The sequence below is a fragment of the Ovis aries genome, chromosome 26, assembly GCF_016772045.2.
Source record: "Ovis aries strain OAR_USU_Benz2616 breed Rambouillet chromosome 26, ARS-UI_Ramb_v3.0, whole genome shotgun sequence".
NCBI classification, from domain to species: domain Eukaryota; kingdom Metazoa; phylum Chordata; class Mammalia; order Artiodactyla; family Bovidae; genus Ovis; species Ovis aries.
The window spans coordinates 14,902,140-14,926,287 of NC_056079.1; the positions used below are offsets into that span (position 1 = coordinate 14,902,140).

The 24,148-nt window shown below is 39.2% G+C and overlaps 1 protein-coding gene across 3 annotated transcripts in view; it reads right to left on the bottom strand.

The window, feature by feature from the left end:
- Positions 1-246: 246 nt before the first annotated feature.
- PDLIM3 (PDZ and LIM domain 3) overlaps positions 247-24,148 on the bottom strand; it is a 28,762-nt gene continuing 4,860 nt past the window's right edge. The window contains exons 2-8 of one of the 3 annotated variants that reach the window (XM_042241504.1): positions 19,863-20,014; positions 18,538-18,622; positions 11,304-11,371; positions 6,067-6,330; positions 4,393-4,523; positions 2,644-2,755; positions 247-1,222 (exon numbers count right to left, since the gene is read on the bottom strand). In XM_042241504.1, coding sequence (XP_042097438.1) covers positions 1,033-1,222; positions 2,644-2,755; positions 4,393-4,523; positions 6,067-6,330; positions 11,304-11,371; positions 18,538-18,622; positions 19,863-20,014 — 1,002 coding nt within the window. In that variant the 3' untranslated portion in view covers positions 247-1,032. Of the gene's footprint in view, positions 1,223-2,643; positions 2,756-4,392; positions 4,524-6,066; positions 6,331-11,303; positions 11,372-11,735; positions 11,924-18,537; positions 18,623-19,862; positions 20,015-24,148 lie in introns of all 3 variants that reach the window. The other 2 variants (XM_042241506.1, XM_042241505.1) reach the window with 2 other exon arrangements.

Sequence of the window (24,148 nt, forward strand, 5' to 3'; positions counted from 1 at the left end):
GGTTCCAACTATGCTGAGAAAACAGCACAAGTGGAACCATGGATTTTCAGCAGAGAATACAAGCAGGACCCCAGGAATGCAGCAGCCCCTCTCCTCCCCAGAGGGTCCCCTGAATGTCTCCTCTTGGAGGTGCCACCTTGGGAAGTAAAGACGGTGGTGGTGAGCCTTGAGAATAAAGAACTAGCCTTGATGGAATCTGAACTTTGAATATTTATCTGAAAGAGGCATTTAAAATGAAAGAGACTATTTCAAAGCAACAGAAACTGTTTTAATCTGAGACTGTATTACCTTTAACTAGCAAATTTAAAACTGCCCCTCCAATCAGCAGAAATTGTGGGCTCATAAGAAAGAGCAAATGAGTTATAAAAATTAAAGAAACCATATTTTTTTCCTTAAAATATCCTAGTTATCACTCGTGTACAACTCAGGTTGTACATGACAAGTTAGGACTGGGCTCCCTCATTGGAATGTTGATTTTATCTGAATTCAGCGAGTGCCACTTTGTTAGGTATTTTTAAAATATTTTATGTATTTATTATGTTATGTTGCATCCAGCAGTATGACTATTGAATATGAAACTAGAGAGATCTAGAAAATTTCTGACATGCACTGTAATTGTTGAAACAGATAACAGACACTACAGGTTTTGTTAGAATACAAGATTGTCATTTGGTATTTACTAGAATTGCAAAATCAGCTGGTTAAGGAAAGACAATTGGACTCCCCAAATATCTTGATGTTTACATGTTTGATGGTCATAATAATATAAATGGAAACTGTGGAGAATGGCATGAAAAAATTATTGCTTTAAATGCCATTAAGTTATTGCTAAGCTCCCTCCCAAACAGTTGAATGCATGTTTGTGTTACAACAGGCATGTACCTCCAATTCTTTCTCCTAAAAATACAGTAAGTGTCTAAAATCTTGGTTCTAGATTTGGCGTCAACACTTTGCTATAAATCTGCCCCAAAGCCATTAACACCAGCCTGTGTGGATGCGCGTGGGTGTGTGCGTGCTCGTTCTGCCCAAGGCTTAAGCTTTGGGATAAAGGGTGACTGTGTCGTAGCCCTCTGGGGGCCTCATGCGGGCCCGGGCGTGAGTTTCGCAGTACAGCTCCCCCTCCACGAAGAAGTAGCCCTTCTGTTTGAGGTTGAGGTTACAGTCTGCACACACGAAGCACTCCGGATGCCGGTATTTGTCCCGCGCTTTCACAACCGCACCACTGGTGGGGAAAAAGGAGACCCTCGTGAACACACAAACACACACATACAGCCAAAAATATGACCGAAAGGGAGACAACACTACAGATAAGGCAGGTGTTTCACATTCAGGAAAGAATAGCTGTAAAACTGGGCGCAGCTATGGAACTGATGCAGTTACCAGGGAGAGCCAAGACAACAATAAACCTCCATGGGTTTCTCTCTGTTGTTCACGTGTGAATATTTTTCAGATTTTTTTTTTTTCAAACAAATTTTCTTTCTTTTCTTTTTTTTTTAGAGAAATGATAGGATCTTACTTCATGATCTCTCCCCATTGTTTCTTTGGAAGCAGGAGGATGATGCAGATAATCAATCCTCTGCAAAGGAATCGGCTTGTGACCAAGGTTGTCTATACAACCAAAGTGCCTCTGCTTAAACCGTCTAGCTTGGTGGTCCAGCGTCCACGCTTTGGAACACAGAACACGTCAAAGGGCAGAGATGGAATTTCCATGGGTGGGTACACTTGCATTTCGGCAGTAAACTGTTGAGACAGTTTACTCCAACTTGGGAGCAACAATTGTTGGATTGGCCAAAAAAAATCCTTTCGGGTTTGTCCATTGCGGCATATGGAAAAACCCAAACAAACTTTTTGGCCACCCTAATACTTTGGGTGATATCACGACCTGTCGTGTGTTACGAGGTCCTCTCTGCCCCCAACCCCCTGTCCTGCTAGTTTCTCTGTCTCCCAGCCCCCTCTATGCTATAAGCAGGCTTATCTCCTTCCCCTACCCTCCTGGGATGCCTCCTGGGTGACTACACTGATAGCTCCTCAGTGTGAGAACTAGTGACAGGGGAACAGAAAAAGGGGATGGAAGGCGTGCTCCCCCAGGCCAGGAGGTGGAGGGACTGCAATGATCTGGTTCACCTGAAGATCTGAAACTAGCAAGGGTGGCTATTTACACCTAAAGCCCCTTAAAATGGAAGCTGACTGTGTGTCTAAAGATCATATTTCAGTATTTGTGCAACTTTAAGAAACTGACTAAGGATAATGTGTTTTAATGAACAACTGGGTGACCCCCATATTTGTTTTCCTGGGTTTAAACAGAAAAGGAAGAATTTAAAGACTATGCATCAACAAAGGGAGGGCTTTTTGAAGTGAAGTCATGATTCTCGGAAATGACTTTTAGGATATACTTCTGAGGCATTTTCCTTTTACGAACATATACCTGAAATTATAAGTCAGGATTTCCAGTTCACCTTCTATGCTAATTTGGGGGTACCCCTAAAAGGATTTCTGGTCAGACTGCCCTCAGTGTTGTGGACATTTATATTTCAGTTCGCTGAATAGAAATTTGTCTTTTGTAAAACTTCAAGTCTCTTCTAGAGGAAGTAGGGAACTGACGCCAAGACTGATGGTGAATTTGGGGTTGAAAACGAAACTTACACGATGCCACTCCCGCACTTGTCACAGAATGGCATCTTCTGCGTGCCACCAGCGCCGCCATGGACCTTTGTGACTGGAGCCCTCACGCTCCGAGTTCCAGCCGGACGGTCATCTGAAAAGCAAAGTGCTTCCATTTATGGCCAGGGAGCAGCTGGCTACGGTTGATACTTTGCTTCTATTTTAAGGTGTGCACTTTAACCTGAGGAATTCTTAGCTCTACCCACAATGATCATTTGGAAAGAACCAGGGTTCCTTCAAGCATAATTTATTCTGAAACAGGACCTTAGGAAACAAAATTAGTTAAAAAACTGTTGTTGTAGGAAGCTGTTACCAAATGCCCAAAGGAACAGAGAACATTTTGCATCTTTCTTTTTTTAAATTGTGGTAAAATATACATAGCATAAAATGGACCATCTTTGCCATTTTAAGTGCGTAATTCAGTAGCATTAAGTATGGTCACAATTTTGTGCAGCCATCACTGATACCTATTTCTAGAATATTTTCATCATCTAAAACAGAAACTCTGTAACCAGGAAACATTAACTCTGTATTTCACTCTCCTTCCAGACTCTGGTGTCCTCTATTATACTTTCTGTCCCTATGACTGGACTATTCTAAGGTCCTCATATAAATGGAATCATGCTATATCTGTCTCTATGTCCCTGGTTTATTTTATTTAGCAGAATGTTTTCAAGGTTCATCCATGTTGCAGCATATATCAGAATTTTCATTCCCTTTTAAGGCTGAATAATAGCATACTTTATGGATATATACCACATTATGTTTTTCCATTCATGTGTAAATAGACATTTAGGTTGTTCCCAACTTTTGGCTGTTGTGAATAATGTGGATGTTGTGAATAATTATGTGGATGCTGGTGCATAAGTATTGGTTTGAGTCCCTGCTTCCAGTTCTTCTGAGCATACATCTAGGAGCGGAATTGCAGGGTCCTGTGGCAATTCTGTTTCACTTTTTGAGGAACCGCCATACTGTTTTTCCCAGTGGCTGCACCATTTCATATTCCCCATCGGCAGTGCACAAGGGTCCCCATTTCTCCACATCCTCACCAACACTTATTTTCCATTTTTTAAATAATGGCTATACTAATGGGGCATTTTGCATTTCTGTGCAACTTTTGAAGGACAGTATATATCTTTTGGACCCAGAAAATCATTGGTAAGAGCATGAACTCTGAAGACCCCAGGAGTGGGCTGGAAACCCAACTCTGTTTCTTACTGGCTGTGTGGCTTTGCACAAATCCACCCTCTCTATGCCTCATTTTCTCTTTTGTTAAATAAGGGAAATAACAGCTCCTACCTCACTGAGTTATTTGGGGATTAAATGTGCAAGGCACATGTGCAAGGCAGCTCGGCACAGGATTTGGGACAGAGTGAGTGTTCATTCCAGTGTTATCTAAAAATTTGATGATTATGATAGCCTGGGATATGGGGGAGGCTGAGAAATCTTGCAGTATTTTATGATCAATAAGCTGAACTAGCCCTTGACTACTGAGATAGGATTTATCTTTGATGATCTTTTACCATCAAGTTGATGGCTCCTTAAATATGTTCTGGGTGTTCTCCTCCTAAACCAGGCAACACCAAATCCTTTTACAGCAAAGTCATTTGATGACTGATGAAAATAAATTTTTAGACTTTCATTCCCATTATGCTTGCTGCCCTCCCCTCCCCTGACCCTTGCAATAACCTCTGTCAACAACGTCTCAGCAGACATTCACGGACTGCTCACCAGAGCCATCATTCACTAGCTCCTGGAGCACCCTGAAGGAGCCCGACTGGCGAGGCTGACTAGGTTCATTCCGATTGTCGTGGAGCATCCGGTACACATCCGACTCGGGGGGCACGGAGGCCGTGGGTTCACTGAAACAACATGGCGGGCGAAGCTGCATCAGGAGTGTGCGTATGCACGGGAAGACACAAGATATCAATAAGCAGTGACTGCTATATTTATAGCAACTCCCGAACAGAGATTCCGTATTCTCAAGTTAATTTCTATTACAGCTAAGTATAATGTGAATTCACACGGGTTGCCTTAAAAATATAATTGATTAACCTGGGGGTCACTTCAGCACTTCTCCATGTGGAAGAATCTTTTGGAGGGCAACTGAAATGTTGTTAGGAAATAGTAATTTAAAAAATAATGCATGCATCTGATGGATATATAATTATAATGTGAACAAAATTAACCTTTTAGAAATAAAAAACCACATATGTGTGATAGAAAGTGCATGAGTGAGCCCAGTTTATCTCAGTCATAAAGATGTTAATAAAATTCAGATTCAATTTTGATATTAAACCAAATATCAAATATGGTTTAGTTTTGTTAACTCCTGATTCAAAGTAACATTTTGCTTGTAAATCGAAGAATTCAACTTGTCAGTGTTTGAAAACGCATAATATAGTGACTTTCACACAGAAGTCAGTTGTATAGGCTACTAAATAGCTAATTATAATTCATTTACAAAAATGATAGATGATAGATTTTAATAGACTTTCTACAAATATATTCATGATGAACAATAAAAAATGCCACAATAAAAATACATGTCAGGCACTGTAATATTTTACTATTTTGTAATTTAATTGCATTATCTAGAAAAGGTAGTTGCTATTTGCACAAATTTTTATTGCCTATATCATATTTGGAAATAATCATCTTACCTACCTGAAGTTCCTTGCAAATGGCTTTGAAATACATTATGCTATTATTATCTCATCCCAAGGGCTATCTTTGGGATATTGTTACATAGCACTTGTAAGCATCATAATACTTTATAATGGTTCTATAATATTGAAAGAAGTAATTAGGTTTTATCTTCTAATCTTTTTAATTGAAAAGTACTTTGAACAAATATGCATAATAAAGAAGAAATTAGTCAAAATAGAGACCAATGGAAATTAGATATCTACATTAGTGGCCTGAGATATTCACTTACACACCTTTACTCATGGCACAAATAGTAAATGGAAAAATAATTAACTCTTCCACAAGCTGCCATTAGAAGAGACAAAAGGTATCATTTCTTTTAAAACTTCTCTGAACCTCCCATCCCTTCCCCAGTTTTTTATACCCAAAGAAGAAACACAGTATCCCAGATTATAAATCACTTTTGAGAAGTACTGTACCAGAGATTTGTAAAGTACATTGCAGCTTTTCAAAAGACATGTACATTGCATCCTGCCATGATTTCATTTCATTGCTATCTGTCACATATAACTCTGCTTGCTTAATTTCCCAAATTGCCATTATCACAAGGCCTAGATATCGGCAATAAATCCTTAGTACTTTTTTTTTTTCTTGAACGCTTTCTTTTGATTAAGACAATGTTACAAGATAACAGTAAAGTCGACATTGCCCATGTGTTTAGTTAATATGCCCACGGTTCAGAAAGACTCTTATTACCTCATCGAGGGTGTTTCCCCTAGAGCTGTTGAAACCTGACCCTGAAGTGTTTCCATAATATTGTCATCTGAGTACAACTGCATGGGTGTATTAAATTGAGCATGTACAATCTTCACACCAGGAAGTTCCATTTCCAAAGGAATGTTAGGGGCCATCTTAGCAGCAACTTTCAAGTCACCTGGGCAAATAGTACTAAGAGTACTGACAGAAGAAGGGGTGCTACGCCCACTGCCGCCGTCAACACCGGACGGAGTACTGCGTCCGCTGTGTTAATGACCACGCCACACAGAAGACGACACGGGAGCCAGGAAGTCCAGACAGGGGAACACAGAGAACAAGCACAGAGAGGTTAAAAGTAAGAGGTGAATTAAACCAAGTGGAAAAGAAATGTTTATTTCTGGCTAGAATTTGTTTTAGAAAGGGAACACTTTAAAAAATTCACGATTGAAAAAAGTTTCACAGAATTAAAAGATACCGGTGATACTGCATTTTTTGGCTCCACTGTACTATAAAATACGCTCTGCTAGGTGAAAGCTTCATGGGAAAAGAGTGGTATATAAAGGAAGTGGCTCAGGGGAATAGCATGAGCTGGAATCCTTTTACATTTCTGAGCTGCAGTATTTAACATTAAAATATTAATGAATGATCCTACACAAATAGTAATATGAATATGCAGCGTGAAGATCCAATCAAATATTTAGGCTAAACATTGCAAAATATGTATTTTCAGAAATACAGTTGGGCTGAATTCAAAGTAACTGGCAACTTGAGGTTATGTGATAAAGATTCTGTTTTATGACATTTTATAAATATTTTGTTACTATTTTAACTTTTTCTATTTAATTCTCTAATTTTGTGGAGACTACACATTAAGAAATTGTTTGGTGACTTAATATAGGTCCTAGAAATAGCCAATAAATGCTTGTCACCTTGAAATTAATAGTTAGAGAGCAAATAAAGTGATCTCAGACTCTTTGGATGCGACTTAGGGCTAAGATATGTATATATATTTCTTTAATGCACAGGTATTTCTTGCAAAATTTTGAAAGCACATATATATTTTCATGCATATTTTTCATTTCCTTTTAAAGTCAAGTTAAAGGAACTTACCAAAACATCAGAAAGGCCAGTCATGCAATTTTAAGAACTACAGAAATTTCATATTCTCTATGAATAGAATTCTCTACAGATATGAGGTTAGTCATAACTGACATGCTGATGACTAAAAGTCATTTTTCTACATGCATTTTAAGTGCAGCATGACAAATGCATTTTTTTGAGAAATGGAATATATTGTGTTTTTTTTAAAAGCATAGTTATTTAAGACAAAGCCAAAGGAAATATTAGTATTGATGTCAGCTTCTATCATGTCTGCAAGTTAGTGTTGCTGTAAACTCAAGGCAGAGAACAGTTTATATGGCGTGTTTATCTCAAAATCAGTGTTCCCTTAGGGCTCAAGTATGGCCCCTGCCTGCATTTACTCTCTAGGGCTATTAATGTCGACCTCAGGCCCATACAGAGAGGAAAAACTCCAAACCCAATATATTGAGGATTGATTTTGTTGGCTTCATCAGTGTTGCAGCCTGGTTAGTCTGGGCAACCCATGTCGCTAAATAAATTACAAAAAAAATTTTTGTGTTGTGTTATCTGATTTGACCTGCACAGACTAAACGAAGTAGGTTAATATGAACGTGCTCCTTCACTTCCTGGCTGTTGAGAACCTGTTTGAAACTCAGTCAGTAAACTGGCTGATCACACACAAAAATATCAAGTGGTTTATTCACCATTTTCATAGGCTTAACACTATACTGGTTGCTGAAATTGACTTCAGTTGGTAAAAGAGTAGAAATGAAATTTCAGTTAGAGTGCAGTTCAGTCAGGATCATACTGATTTGACCTCAGTATAATAAAGTTTATTAAATTGTAATTTAGGGATTTGAGACACTGAATTTCAATCTTGGGAGACTGGAGCTTAAAATAGTGAACCTTTTCCACAAGCATTTTATAACTACTCTGACCTTCCTGTGTCCCCGGCATGGTGTTAGATAGTGGAGATGTAAACTATGGTTAACTCAGAACTAACAGATAGAACTTATTTTATAGTTGTAATTAATATGATTTTTCCTCTCTTATTAGTGTTCTTACATACATGCATGTCTGTGTACATAATTTTGTTTAAGCAGAGATTGTGTCTTCTATTTCCTAGTTTCTTAATCACTCTATTTAAGGGCACATGTCTATCTATTCACATAGGAAATAAAACCTAAGCAAATGACAATTATCTTTTTATACATTTCTGGAACGATTTTAAACAAGCTCTTGAACTGATGCTTAAAAAATAGTTTCCATGGACTCTAGTCACTGCGGAGATAATCATGGGTCAGCATGACCTATTCCTGTGACTTGGAAAGGTAGATACTGCTGAAATTTCACGACATTGAGCTATTGACTTGGCAACTTGTAAGGCTGATGATACGCTCAATTACTATCATACAACTGGATAGATCATTAGACACAGAACTCATTTCCCTGCTGTGTATATGGACTTTTGGGGACATGCTTTCGGATGCAGCTTGTCCAAAAACCACTAACCGGATTGTATTTTATCACTTGGATCTATAAACTGCCTTATATGTACTTTTAATGTTAGTTTTGACTTTAAACATTTACATATTTTCATATGAAGACACTTTTCTTTTAATATGGGTCAGTTATGATGAAACCATTAAAAGAACCCTAACTAGTATTAAGACCCAGGGAGATGACTATATTGGCATCTCCAACTTATATCTGATTCAAAAGTCATTTATTAGTGGTGTAGTTATTGCTTGGTAAGTAGCCACTCAAAATTCCACCTTGATGAAGAATTATTTGGTAAGAACAAGAAATCCGGAAGCTAGAGCAAATAGTGAGGGGCCACAGGAAGACAGGGAGGATAATAGAAGCAATTTTAGAATTTTTTAAGGTTTGTTTACTGGTACCTGCTTTTTAAGCAAATCCTTTCATATCTGGTTTTCCTCTCCCCTCTTCCAAACTTAGCTAGATTGAAAGGTACCTTACAATGAAAAAATTATGAGTAGCTTGTCATTATCACCATGTTTGAATTAAATGAAAATATAAAAGAAGGGCATTACGTACCTGAATCTCTGACTTACCCTGAATTTTGCTATTAGATGTTATTGGTCTTTAGCAGAAGCAAGATCTGTGTTACTCGTATCATTTTACTCAGGCCTCATGGAGTTCTTTAGCTCATGTTAGTGAGCTTACATTTATGTTAACCTCAAAAGAATGCAAGTGTATCTGTTTTACTATGCTTCTTTAGGAAGATGTATGTATATATATTTATTCAATAGTAAAAGAGCATTTTAACTTTTAACCCAAGTTTTTTTTTAATGTTATTGAGAGTGGGGTTGGAAAACTGTTGAATGTGGGGAAATAGAGAGGGATGTAGAGGAGAATGAAATATGAAGGAGGAAAAAACTGAAAGAAGCCAAAAAGGATTGTTCAAAGTTGCCAGTATGCAGGAGGAATAACAGCTCCTGATTCTTCTTGCTACTCAGGAAGTCTAATTAGGCACTCTCGAGATTTTGTTCCTTTATCTAATGAACATTTGCTGAGCATTTATGTCCTAGCCTCATTTCTTGGTAGTGGAGATATAATATGTTTACATTCTAGTGGGGTCAGATGTCTTTGGTGGTCATTGCCTTATTATTAATAGCATCTTTCTCCAGCTCTTTTACTCCATTTCCTCTTTCTGAGTCTGATATCACAAAATTGGCTTACTTTGAGGTCATTTTCTGGCCCTGACTCTAGCTCATGGAAAGGTCTGCACATGGAAATCATATATCAAGTGATGACTGACCATCCATGGCAAGCAGCATAAACTCAGATGTCTCCAGGGGCCAGGAGGGTCACACGTATATGAAAATGGGCCAGGTGTGATATGCTTGGGAGTTAAGGGTATTTTGCCAAGATGGAGAGTAGATGTTCCATCTTAAGGCACTGACCTAAATTCCGTACGTTTAAACAACGGGAGGGTTAAAGAAAACATTGTCTGTGAATTGACTCCACCTATGGACCACCAATTGGGACACCTGATGTAAATCACTGTTCACTGATCTGTTAGGGTTGATCCAACCTAACCCCCACTTCCTTCCTCTGGGCTGGTTGATGGAGCTGAGGTCAGAGGACTTCAGGTTTCCTGAAGTCACTGTTTCCTGATGCGGCAATACAGGATGTTCATTTCTTTCCTCGTAGGTTGGAATTTAATTTCTAGAGATTTGTAAAGGATCATCTGACGATGATCCGTTTCTCTGACAGACAAGAAGAGATCTTGCTCATTATTATTCCAGTCTATGCACAGTTATCCATGAGGGTTACCCAGTAAATCTCCCTCCCTCCCAACTCTCTCTTTATACTTATTTTCCCCAAGTGGAAAAATGCCAAGTGGCCTCTCTTCCTTTGCAAGTATCCATGTATATGTGTGTGTGTGTACGTATGTGTGCTAGTCTCTCGGTTGTGTCCAACTTTGCGGCACCATGGACTGTGGCCTGCCAGGCTCCTCTGTCCATGGATTTCTCCAGGCCAGAATACTGGAGTGGGTAGCCATTTCCTCCTCCAGGGGATCTCCCCAACTCGGGATTGAACCCAGGTCTCCTGCATTGCAGGCAGGTTCTTTACCAGCTGACCACCAGGGAAGCCACACAAGTATCCATAAGAAGGCAAATTTATTTTTATGTAAGAGCTAGAATGAGTGGGATTACCCAGCAGGCTCTGATGACACAGTGAGAACTAGGTGCTGAGATGGGATGAATGGAGTCTGTCAAACACAGAAACTGCACCAGCCTTTCCACGTTTGCCTCACCTGCTTCTTTACTCCTGACTGGGGGCTGGTTTTCATGTTTGTTCCTGCTAACTGGGCCATCCTGCCCTAGGACAGGGTATGTCTGCTAACCTCAAAGGTCACTGTGTTCTGGATGGGATTCTCAGAGCAGCCGGCATATCAGTTATAAATACACACAGCGATTGCATAATATTTCACAGCTCTATAATCTTGTCAATATTTACTCTCAGAAATGGAGGTGAGTTGGCTGCTAGCCTCTTGTTTCTTTTGCTTTTGCAGTAAGCTTCAAAAAAGAAAAGTCACTCCAAACACCTAAGAGTTATGTATCTTGGTGATTAGTAGGATTTATTAAGGAGGCATGCACTCCACACTTCACCATCTTAAAGCTTATGACCTGCTTCGGCCTGGGATTATGAAAGGTTTGGGCCGAACGTTGTGCTTGTGTTCAAAGTAGTTCACATCCTGTAAAAACAAAGCGTTAAAGAGCCCCTCAGTGGAGGATTAATATATATATATATATTTTAGATAAAATTACATGCACAATTGTACAGAAAGGATTATTTATCACCTGATATTGACATGAGTAAGAAGGGTGATGATGAAGCCAGAGCGATATCTTCCTCTCAACCATTTATTCACTAAACGTTCAGGAACTGGCAGACTGGACCCTAGAACCATGTTCTAGATGCTTGTCTTTAAAAGAAAAATCTGATCCGTGCCTTCAGGAAAGTAAAAATCAAACAGCAAGAGCTGGACTTTGGAAAGGAAAAGCAGCCTTACTATCACCATGGAGAGCATGGCAGCCAGAAACCAGTGGAATACTTACTTTTGAGGCGAACTAGGAATGAGCCCCCGCAGCTGCCCGTGAAGTGCATCTTGTATGTTGCTGGTTGAATAGAGCCCAATGGGTGAGTTATAGGAAGCGCTCACTACCTGTCTTTTGTCATCAATGTTTGCTGCTGCAACAAAAGGCTGGGCCCTTCTGTTGTGCGCGGCACCAATGGGTTTGAACTCCTGTACAATGGCAGACAAAATACACAAAGCCACAGAATGCACAACAAAGCCATTAGCGCGCAAACCAACAGCATTGCTCTTGTTAATCAAGGCTTCTTTATCCACTACGAGATTAATGGCAGGGTTAAAGGAGGACTACGTTTGCCGTGAACTACATATGTGTTGTGAACGTCACTGTATGTTAAGGTGCAAAGGAGCTGATATTATTTGAAGTATAAAATAATGCAAATATTGTACCATTTATCTGCTTGCTACTGACTTCATCTAAGAAAGTCTCATAGGACTCATTTCAATCCAGAAATTTTGTGTCAAAAATAAGATTTTTGGCTTAGAAAAATGATTCTATGTCACACTGTCTTAAGTAGAACTTAGATAAAATTTCTCTTTTAACATTTCCCCCATTTTAGGAAATGGGAGACTAAAGCAATCAGAAAGGGAGTGAACATATATGAATAACTGTCCTGCATCATTGTAACTAATCAAGTCTTTTCTGTTTTTTCTTAATTCCTACAATAAATAAAATTTTTAATCTGCATTAAGATATAGCCTTAAATTTTGAAAAAATAATAGAAATTAAAGGACTTCCATTATTAAAGCAGGAAAAACATTTACAGAAAACCCTCACTTTTTATTGTGCTGATTTCATGTTGTGGGTTCAAGTTTACAGAGACAGTGAATGTAGGTGATTTACAGAAGCATTTTCACTTTATTGCTCAGGGAAAAAGAACAAACTTCATGCAAAACTCTGAGTTTGAAACATGCCTGAATGATCTGAAACTCTGTTATTATCTTTCAATGTAGGAATCAAGTTGTCCAATTTTTATACAGATGGATAATTTTGTCAAGTCACTAAACTTTTTCTTCTTCTAAGCAACAGAAGAAAACCAAAAACAAATGCTAAGATACACACAAGCTGATTCTCTTTCAAACCTTCTCATTTGGCAGAATTAGTTAAGATCCGTCTTTACATTATTTTCACTCACACATTCACATCAGCCTCCTTTACTTTTGTGACTTCACCGACAGTGTTTCACAGAGATCTCAAATAGTACAAACATTTATGATTACTTGAAATGTTAATGGAGATGATTTTGATTTAAAAACTAAAAACATCTAGTAATATTCTTATTTGTGTCATTTTCCCCTTGTGATTATAGAAGGGTAAGGTGTGGAAGTGTGCTTTTTAGAAAAAAGCTTGTGTTCCTTTCTTAGGGGTGGAATCACAGTTTTGCGTGGATTTCAGGGACTGCCAACAACTTACATTAGGGACCCAGCCAGAACAATGCTTCTTCTTGGTTCTCCTGAGCAGGCAGTCATCATATACACTCCTGTTCCCCCATTTAGGCCTATTGGAAAAAGCCCACTTACAAAGTAGCTATGACAAGGCAAATGGGGGTGCAGCTTCAAACACTAGCTCTAACAGAGACTTTGACTCCAACTGCCCCAAGTCTCATGATACCTGAAAATCTGTAATGTGCTGAATAAGAGCTTTTCTCTCAACTACTTTGGACAGCATATTTTAATAGCCTCTTGAACTTGAAAACAAGGTCTGTGATTCTATAGTATGATTGACTTGACTTATATCTTATTGATTCAATCTTTACTCTCCAGAATAATGGCTCACTGCCTAGGAGTTGGTTGAGTGACAATGTAGTTGCTGATATTAGAGAGGAGAATGAATGAAACAATCAAATATGGCTTTAGAAGAGTGCTGAATCCCAGAAAATGTGAAAACATGTACAAAGATTGACACAGTGGTACCTACCATCTGATTGCTTTGACTGATTTAATAATGAATTTGGATTGGCTGTGTTTTATGATTAACCATCCAATTAGCTGTTATTATGGCATGAAAAAAAGTAAATGGGAAATAACTGTAAATAATGACGAAGGACATGATTCAAGCCTTGGTTACTTTGGATGTGAAAGAAGACAGAAGGCTAATTGCCCAATTTAGTTTTGGTGTATTATAAATCTCTCAGGTTAATTAAAAGAGTATATAAAGAAGTACTGAAGGACTCAAGCTTTGTGGAATTTAGCTTTTTTTTTTTTAAAGTGAGAGTGATAAGCCTTAAAGATGTTGGTATGTAATACCAATTTTACAAAAAATTAGGTAACATAATGTGATCCCTTTATGAGGGAAAAAAATTCTCTGCCCTTATTTCTTAGTCTTAAAATGATAAATAAACACGGATGGCAACTGACCTATAAATGAGGCATCTGCTCTGAAAATATTTGTGCAATAATAGCCCCTAGTAGTACTTCAAAAAGCAGCACATAAGTTAATTAGCTCCAAGCTTTTCTTTGCTGTTTTCAGTTTTAGTTATATATTGCAAATGTCACAAAAATGTAATTGGTTAAAATGAAACAATAAAACCCTCTCTCTTTTTCACTCAGATCCCAAAAGGAAATGTTTCTAATACAGGCTTCAAACATTTGTATTCAGGCTTTGCACAGCATTAGTTTATGGGTTGCTGGAGTTATTCCAAAAAAGCACAGTGAAGTGTATACGCTAAAGGTAAACAAAAAATGTGAATATGGCACAGAGAGGCAACATTCTATCCAAGTCTTACATCACTATCGATGGTCAAACAGAATCAAAAGACAAGACCAATTAGAAGCTTGCTATTCTACTTTAATTCCTTTTTATATTTTCCTGGAAAATCATTAGTAATGGAAAAATACTGTCAAAATTTTATCTAGCAGTTAATATAGTCCAGCTCTTGTGTTTCTGCTACCCAGACAAAAGCATCTAAATGACGCTTCTCTCTTAGCAATTCAATAAGTAATTATTGCGATTAATTAGATTTTTCAATGTTATTTTTAAATGGTAGGATCTCATATTAAAGAATAATATTTTGAATTAATGAAATGCTAGAGCTGCCAGGTTGAAAGCTAAGAGACTTAACAGAGATCTGCTGACACTGGGAGAATGCAGCTCTTGACAGCAATCTCCCCAGTCCTTGAAATGACCTCAGACATGTTGTCATTCAAAGAGAGCTCACCTTTCAGTTTTTTACTTGAATAAATATTTGGTCTGAGAACTGAGGCAATGACCAGCTTTGACACAACATGTCTGATACATGTGTGACAGTATGCAGAGCTACTTATAAGAAAAAACGGTGGCAAAATTAGGAAACAAACTATATCAAGCGCTCAGATCAAAGTACACTTAGTAAATGCTTATACTTTATCATGGTTGAAATTTATCAACAATCCCTGTCCCATCCTCATGCTCACCCCTTAAGTGAAGAACAAAACCACTCATATTTTCACTTCAGTGATATGTTTCAAGTGTTCTCCCATAAGTCAGTGGGGAGGAGTTTGGGGAAACAAGGATTTTATGAAAACTCATTTTGGGCAGGCTGCTGCCCAGTTATCAGAACATTGCAGAATGAAGTTATTTCATGAAAATCTGACAATTTCTAGCCTACTTCTGTACCCTACTTGACTGTGCAGATAGCATGTTTTTATTGTCAAACCTTTTATGGAAAGGATGCAGTCTTTTCTCATTTAGAAAACAGCATTTTTATTTCTAAAAAGCATCTTTCCTGTCTTGTGATAACTACATTATAATTTTGAATAGTTCAGCTAATATTAAACAAAGATGAGGGTAATACCTTATTGGAGAATGTAACCTTTGAAGAAGGACAAAGAACTCTAACGCATACCTTTTGTCCTTTTCTATACTTTATAGAGAAAAATGCACCCATCTGCTCCTAGGCATGTTCAGGATTGTCTAGAAGGAGTTTATCCAACGGCCAGGGGTTGATCTAAACAACCTCTGAGGTTTCTTTTAAGCCTAAGATTGGAGTCTAAATTCATAAAATCAAAATTTAGCTATTTAATAATAGCATGGAAAAATGAAAAAAAAATCTAGATGTTAAAATTTAGTATCATTTATTACTATAACTGTGTAAGAAAAAGTCCCCAAAGCTTAAACCTATTCCTAGGGGAAAAGCTGGAAAAAAAATACACTAACATTTTATTATTTGTGGCTGTACTTGCATGGTAGGGTGTCATGGTTTCTACCACCACCCCTCCAGTAAATATATATTGCCTTTAAAATGAAAAATAGTGTTTTAGTTCAATAGCAAAGGTCACATAACTTACAACAGAAGTTTGACTTGGGTTGAGAAATAAGAACTCAACTATTCTATCACTCAAATGCAACATTTTACCATTCATATACAATGGCGTTTTAAAGACTTACTGGCATTTGTTTTTCAGACTGACACACTTTTATTGCTCAGAAGGGGTTGCTTTAGTTGCGGAATTCTCATTTGGGGAAAGAAAAGATATCTGTTTGCAAGATGTTTCTTTGCATAGCTTTGTGTTAATTTTTTTTAGAAAAAGAATACTGACATAAGCACAGTTTGGCCAGTTCTTCAGTCTCAGTCTACAAGTTAATTCACTGTTTGATATTTATCCCTACATTTTGTTCCAGTTTGTGCTATGGGATTTTCAGATAGCCGAGGTTATGCTGAAATTTAGCTATATTTTGTAGGGAAGGTCTTTCCTGAAATGCCAAGTTATATGAGCTGGTCATGCAGAAAGCTGGCTGAGGGTCATAAGGAGTAGGAATATTTTGGTCCTTTAGGGGAAGAACAGAAATGGTCCTTATCTCTGAGCTCTTCAAACACCAGCCTCTTAGAGAGAGGGTACAAGTAAGAAGTTAGTCATGACTCAGTCTAATGGAATGTTCAAAGGCTCCATCTGACTGACTTCTGTAGCCCTTAACTCAGTCTTCACCTCTTTTTTTTTTTCTTTAATAAAAACTATCCCATTCTTTATCTTTTCCCCATGTGTAGTATCATAAATATTTATATTGTCTGACCCCAAAATGCAGGACACATGTGCTAACAAATGATTGACAAGAGGCCAGGGTATTTAACATTTGGATTATCTTTTAAAATTAAGTCTTGGAATAACCATAGTCATAAATTAAAACTCATGGATCTACAATAAAGAATAAAGGTCAGATAAGCTCCAAGTCTGGTCTGGGGAGATGATAGAAAAACACAGGCTCGCAGCAAGCTCTCAGCTTACCCTGTGCTTAATAAAATCCATACTTGCTGAATCATCCATGTGCCTGAGTGGGTGCTCCAACATGATCAGGGATCACTGAGGATTTGGTACTTTGGTCAAGCATGTGTAGTTGGTCCCTTATTTTAATATCAGTGAAATTGGGTTTAAAAAATTAGGAGAAAGTTTGAATAGAAATGTGCAGAAGGGTGACGTACAATTTTCAATGTGTCCTCTACATGGATCAAGGAAATTCAGAATTCTATCCAGTTTATCCTAGTGATAATAGGAGATGGGGGTGTCAATATATGCATGTAAATTTCCTTCTTTGTTTTTGTTTTTTTAAAGCACCACATGCTCTCTGTTTTCCTGTGTTGCCTCTGAGTGATGAGGGTTGGAGGAAGCATGTGGGTTTGGGCATTACTGCCAAGGGCTGTCCACAAGTGACCGCTCTGCCTGGAGGACTTTGCTCTCGCTCCTCCTTCCAACCTTTTCTTCTATCAGAGAAGATGTTGATGACAGGTGCTATTCACCCACCCACCTCTGAGGCCAGGCTAAGCCACCTTCAGCCTCTGTCACCTAGGCAGCCTCCTATGTCACCGACAGGAGAGGCCAGGAGCCCTTCCGGTCGCAGCCTGGCAGGAGGGGGTGGCACACCAGCAATAATGAGAGCGCCCACTGAACTGAGTCTAAGAGCAATGCAGTATGCCAAGTTATTTTCCTATCTTATTTTATTTCAATCCTTAGAAGCCCTATGAGACACATGTAGTATGTACTCTCCACGTATTTTACCAAGAATAAAATGAATGGGGGCCTAGGCCCTCAAGGGGAAAATGTGAGGCACAAATTCAGGAGTTGATGATCCTGAAAATGGAAACTTTGCTGAAGCACAAATTATAAATATATTTTCAGTTCATTTTCATTAGATATAATCAGTTTAGTAGTGATACTTGTTTAAAAGGGATTATTCAAACTATGTCTGTCTGTCTCTCTAAATGGGGGGAGCGTCTAACCAAGCAGAGGTTCCTTTTCTTGATTATACTGTCCACACAGCACAACTGGGGGTCAGTTTAATTTCAGATTTTTTTTTTTTGGCGATTTTGAAAGTAGACTGATAAGCATCAGATTATTAGATTAATTTAGCTCATTAGAGTCGCCTGAAGGGAAAATCCTTTTCTTTTGTAATTCAGCTGCATAGGCAGAATATTATTGTGATTACATAATGCAAAACTCTCTTCCTAGAGTAAACTTAATTATAGAATGCCTGAACTGATAATTAAAGAAGGATGTAACCTAAGAGTTGGGTGAAGACTTTGAGGAATTGAAGGTCACAATAACTATTAGATTAGAGACACCTGTTTCAAATGGTCGACCTTTCTTTGTTTTGCTTTGTTTCAACATCTTAAATTTCTTGAGTTACCTCATGGTCATTTGGCAGACGTCCATCATGAAAAATGAAAAAATAAGCAGACTATAGATAGATATAGCCTCTTTTTCCCTAATGAGAACATATTTGTCTTTTAACAAGATATTTACCTAAGAATACTTCTCTTCATAATGTGAACATCATTTAACTCCAAAATTCATACCTGTGGTTCTGATTCTAAGTTGATTTTGAAAGGATGAGCCTTTCCATCTTCAGTTACCTGTGGAGACCATAAGCGAGCTTCCGCCCTGTAAATAAAAATAAAATTTGTAAACCCAAATTCTAATGGGACTTCTAGTCTTAATACAGTTTAATTTCCCCTGTTTGTGAATCCCGAAAACCCAACCATGCTGGCTCCCTGATGTTGAACTTTCAGCCTCCATAACTGTGAGAAATAAATATTTGTTGCTTAAGCCAGCCAGTCTATGGTATTCAATTGTAGCAACTTGGACTAAGGCAAGGACACCGTAGAGTTTCTGGAGAAAGCGGGTCTGCCGTGCATGCGGGAAGCATACGGGAGAGGGAGATCCTGGCGACCTGCCCTGCAGATGACCACAGGGCAACCCCCCTGGATCTCCTCAACTTCCCTCCTGTCCTATGTAGGGCACCACAGGAGGCAGTGAATGATGTGCCAGGTGGATTTGCTGCTGGCATCAAGGAAATGGGCTCCGTCCAGCTCTTCTCATGTATCTACTCGGGGTCGTGTGGCTCCTGCGGAACTATGTGCTTGGCAGGAACACAGGTGATGCAGAGACAGGGACAGAGTCAGTTTCACCCCATGAAATGGCAGACTGGCTGATGGATTGTGTCCTCTGGACCACAGCAGGGAAAACTGTGGATACAACAGCAGCAGAATAGACACACATGCTAACCACGGCCACAGATCATCCTTTTCACAGTTCAGTTCCAGATCTCGGGTCTGATGGCAAAAGATCAGGTTCGATTTCCTAATATTGTTTTTGATCAGAAATGTCTCCTTGTCTAAAAACCCTCATGTGCCCACGTCCTCTCATACCTTGTGAGATTCTTCCGGGCTGAATTCAGTACAAAACAGAAAACAGCATACAGGACATTAGCAACCAGATTTTAATAGGATCACACTTCGGCAAGCAGAAGATTCTTTTGGGAAATTCCATTCCATTCTCTACCATGTTTAGAACAGCAGTGTAGCTAGACATGCTGTTTGGTGTTTATACGGCCAGTACTATTTTCTCGGTCGACCAACTGGGTTAGTGAAGGAAAAAAAATTCTTTTAGCCTCTTTCATTATTCTGACATTCCAGAGAATTCTTTTTAGAAAGCCTTTGTTAACAGCTACCAGACTGACTTCAGTGAAGGACAGACCAAAGTGGCCAACATATAAAAAAGCCAGTTAAAATTCTGGGTCCTGCAATATTCTTCCTCACGGGGAGGATGAAGTCATTTATCATTCTGGTTCAGGTTCTCCTGCAAAACAGATCAAATTTTACCCCCGTTAATTAAAGATCACCTGTCAACTTTGAGACAGAGCTGGTGTCCTGCTGCCTTAATCCTGTCCTGTGCATCAGCGTGAGTCATGGACTCTGTCCCGAAGCCATCAATAGCCAGGATGACATCTCCAGGACATAGGTTGGCAGCTGCCGCCTTGCTTCCTGGAGTGATCTGGAAGAAATCATCACATAGCTAAAAATCAACACCCTGTGGCATCTTGAGTTTTGTGCCTGACATTTGTACTTCACCTTGGTAACATTCTAAACGCTTCACTGGGCAGGAACTACTGTGCTCAGTGGCTCAGCCCTGTGTGACTCTTTGTGACCCCATGGACTGCAGCCTGCCAGGCTCCTCTATCCATGGGATTTCCCAGGCAAGAGTATTGGAGTAGGTTGCCATTTCCTCCTCCAGGGGATCTTCCAGACCCAAGAATCAAACCTGAGTATCCTGCAGCTCCTGCATTGGCAGGTGGATTCTTTACCACCGAGCCACCTGGGAAGTCCCCTGCAGAAAATATTATATCTAGCTTAACTCTTAATTGGCCAATTGTATTCTACTTTCCTGCTATGTGAGATAATTCTATTTCTCTACCACATTTTCTCCATCTTGACATTTCTAATTCTCTTTGAAAACATCTTCCATGACTCCCTGTTTGAATCATATTTTTGCTTTAAATAAAAATTTGCTTTCTTAGAGTCTTTGGTCACCCCAGACTCTCTATTTGGGAATATAACTTTACTATTAATATATTTGGGGTGCTTTTATATTTGAATTGAAACAGCTTTAGCATCCCTATAATGCACTTGGGTGGGATATAGAAAGCTTGGAAAGAGAATCACTCTTGTATTAACAAGAAGCCAGATAATATGCAAAATTATAACTTTGCACAGACTCCAAAGAACTGAAGTTGCAGGGCAACCAACTAGCTTGGAATCTAAGGAAAGATGGGCATCTCCACGGAAAGATGAGATGTAAGCACAAGCTCACTTGTACCAGAGCACAAAGGAAGATGGGGCCAAGTGTACAAGCTATTGAGAAGAATTTAGCTAAAATTGTGAACAAATTGCTAAAGGCCAAGTATGAGTTAAACAGTGAGAGTCTAGAACCCCTGGGAACTACAGACACAAGAGAAGTTTGTGTCCACTTAGAGTCTCTTCTCCATAAACGAAGAAGAGATGGAATAAGTAGAAAACAACTAATAAGATGGCAGCTTTCAATTAAACTGTGCCACTGATTACATTGTCACAGCATTCTTCCAAGGAACAAGCGTAATGATTCTTTTGATTGCTATACCCACTCCCAGCTTTTCTGGGTATATCCAATTGACAACGAATAGTCCTCACTTGGTGTCACCCTGCCTACTTCTCTAGCGTGATCTCACAACGTTCTGCTCCTCTTCGTCCACTGCCCTACGGCCAGTCAGATTTCCTTTGAGCTCCTCAGAGAGGCCAAGCTTGCACCCTCTTCTGGGCTTTCACACACTGTTCCTTCTGCCTGAAATGCTCCGCATGCTTGTCACCCTGTTGCTCCTTCTCATCCTTTTGGTTTAGGTTTAAACGTCATGAAGGGACCTCCCCAGACCTCTGATACAGCGTCTCCAGCCCCTCCCCATCGTTCTCCACTGTGACGCCCCATTCTTTCCCTCTATGAAGACAACTTGTACTTGCATGTCTGTTTATTTACTTGGGTATTGTGTCTTCCCAACCTCAACTTCTTGAAGGACAATACTATGTATATTCCTAATGCTTCCCAGTGTATACTCAGTGTTCCCAACTGATGAATAACTACTTGAAAGATGAATGAAATGGACATTTAATCAGAGCTTATGAAACAACAAAGAACTAGTCCGCACACACCCAAAGATGATGGCTATTAATGTCAATCTGTCACTGCTCCTTTTGCAAGTTCCCACTGGTTAGAGCAGGATAATATGTGGAAAGAAAGAAAAGAAAGGTAGCGCTAAGACAAGTCCGACTTTTGCGGCCCTGTGGACTGTAGCCTGCCAGGCTCTTCTGTCCATGGGATTCTCCAGGCAATAATACTGGAGTGGGTTGCCATTTCCTTCTCGAGGGGATCTTCCCTACCCAGGAATCAAACCCAGGTCTCCAGCATTGCAGGCGGATTCTTTACCAACTGAGCTACGCAGGAAGCCTGGATAATATGTGGAACTTGACTTAAACCTCAAACTGCTCCAGGAATAAATTAGATCATTCCTAATGTTTAACTGAGGATCAGTCATTATTTCATTTTTTCTCCACTTGCTTAATCTAGTCATCGATATAACTAGTCATTGAATTAACTTCATGGCTCTAAGAGAGATCCAAGATTCACATAATTGAATGAAGTGAAGTGAGTCATTCAGTCATGTCCGACTCTTTGCAATCCCATGGACTATACAGTCCATGGAATTCTCCAGCCCAGAATACTGGAGTAGGTAGCTTTGCCCTTCTCCAGGGGATCGTCCCAATCCAGGGATCGAACCCAGGTCTCCCACATTGCAGGAGGATTCTTTACCAGCTGAGCTACAAGGGAAGCCCGAGAATACCGGAGTGGGTAGCCTTTCCCTTCTCCAGTGGATCTTCCCGACCTAGGAATTGAACCAGGGTCTCCTGCATTGCAGGCGGATTCTTTACCAACTGAGCTATGAGGGAAGCCCTGTATAAATGAATAATTCATATAAATTTATATTCATAAGAAGAAAATAAAAAATTCTCATGTGTCCTAGATCTTCAGTCTCATCAATAAAATGTTTATTGTACTCAGTTCATGTCTCTGATCACCTCACAGTAGCAATCATGATTATTTTCCAGTAGGGACACATAATGGGGCCCTGGGTGAAGACAACTGGAGATTATTACATCTCAACTTTTGGGAGGCATGCCATTTTTCCATTTAGAAATTCTCCCAGACTCACAACTGTTAGAAGAATAAGAGTTTCCATTCCCAGTGTGGCTTGTAGAGATAAAAATAACCTCAAACTTTTAATTTTCTCTAGCTATAGTTCATCAAAATCAATACAGTCTATTTTAAAACTTCTCAGACCAGAATGCTTTTCTTTGAGTTAAAACATGAGAAAGCATGGCTCAATGTGTTTACTTTTAAAGACTCAACTAGCTATTCTAATATACTTAAATTTGGTTTACATATAATACTCAATATTGGTTTAGAAAAGCCTAACGTTATTTCTTAGCTCTGGTTCCAGTGAGTGTAAACATCTGAGGGTAGGCTTGGTGCGTATTGCTCTATATAAATTTTAAACAGAGACATCTGGTGTGCTGAACTTAGATACTGAATATTACTAAATGTGGGCCTTCCCAGTGGCTCAGTGGCAAAGAATCAGCCTGCAATGCAGGAGCTGCAGGAGACGATGGTTCTATCCCTGGGTAAGGATGATTCCTGGAGGAGGGCATGGCAACCCACTCCAGTGTTCCTGCCTGCAGAATCCCATGGACAGAGGAGGCTGGTGGGCTACAGTCCATGGGGTTGCACAGAGTTGGATATGACTGCAGTGACTTAGTTTGTACACATTAGTAAATGTAATTAGCAATGTTAATATGGAAGTTAATAACTATCTTATATTACCCAAAATATTACATTTACAAAACTCTTTCTAATAACTCTATCATTACAGCTCTAAGACAGGCTGGACAAAGGAGGCTGCTTTTTTTCCATGAGAGGAGGTAAAGTGACTAAGGAACCTATGGCTTCTTACTAAGCTGGGAGCTCTGTCGCCAGCGGTTTCATTAAGTCATATAGGAAAGGTGGCTGATGGTGACGCCGGAACCAGAGTCTGACTTTGCATTCAACCTGGACATTGATTTCCTGGGACTTCCAAGGTGAGAGTTGATAAGAAAGAAAAAAAGTGTGTCGAGAGATGGACTCGAGAGAAGGAGAAAACAGGATCTTCCCTTCTTCCTGGGTCTCAGGTTCAGCGAGGTTAGTGATCAGCAAGTGACCACTAAATTGGCCTGGTTTTAGGAAGTTAAACGATCTGTTTAATCACAAGAATCTATTATTTCCCAGCGTTACTTTATATTATTACTTTGCATTTCATTTATATTATTGCTTATAGTTTAACATTTCCCCAAATTAGGAGAAGAGAGAGGTAAAATGAGGCAAGAGGTTTTCAATGGATTATTATTCAGTTTCATTAGTGTCTCAAAAGTCAAAAGCATTCAAGAGATCATTGGAAACAGTACTGCCGCCAGTCACTGAACACATGGTTTCAAACTTGTCAAATGAGAAGAATCACTGGGTGAGGGGGAGGGGAGGGGGGGGGTCTTTGTTCAACATAAAGATTCCAGT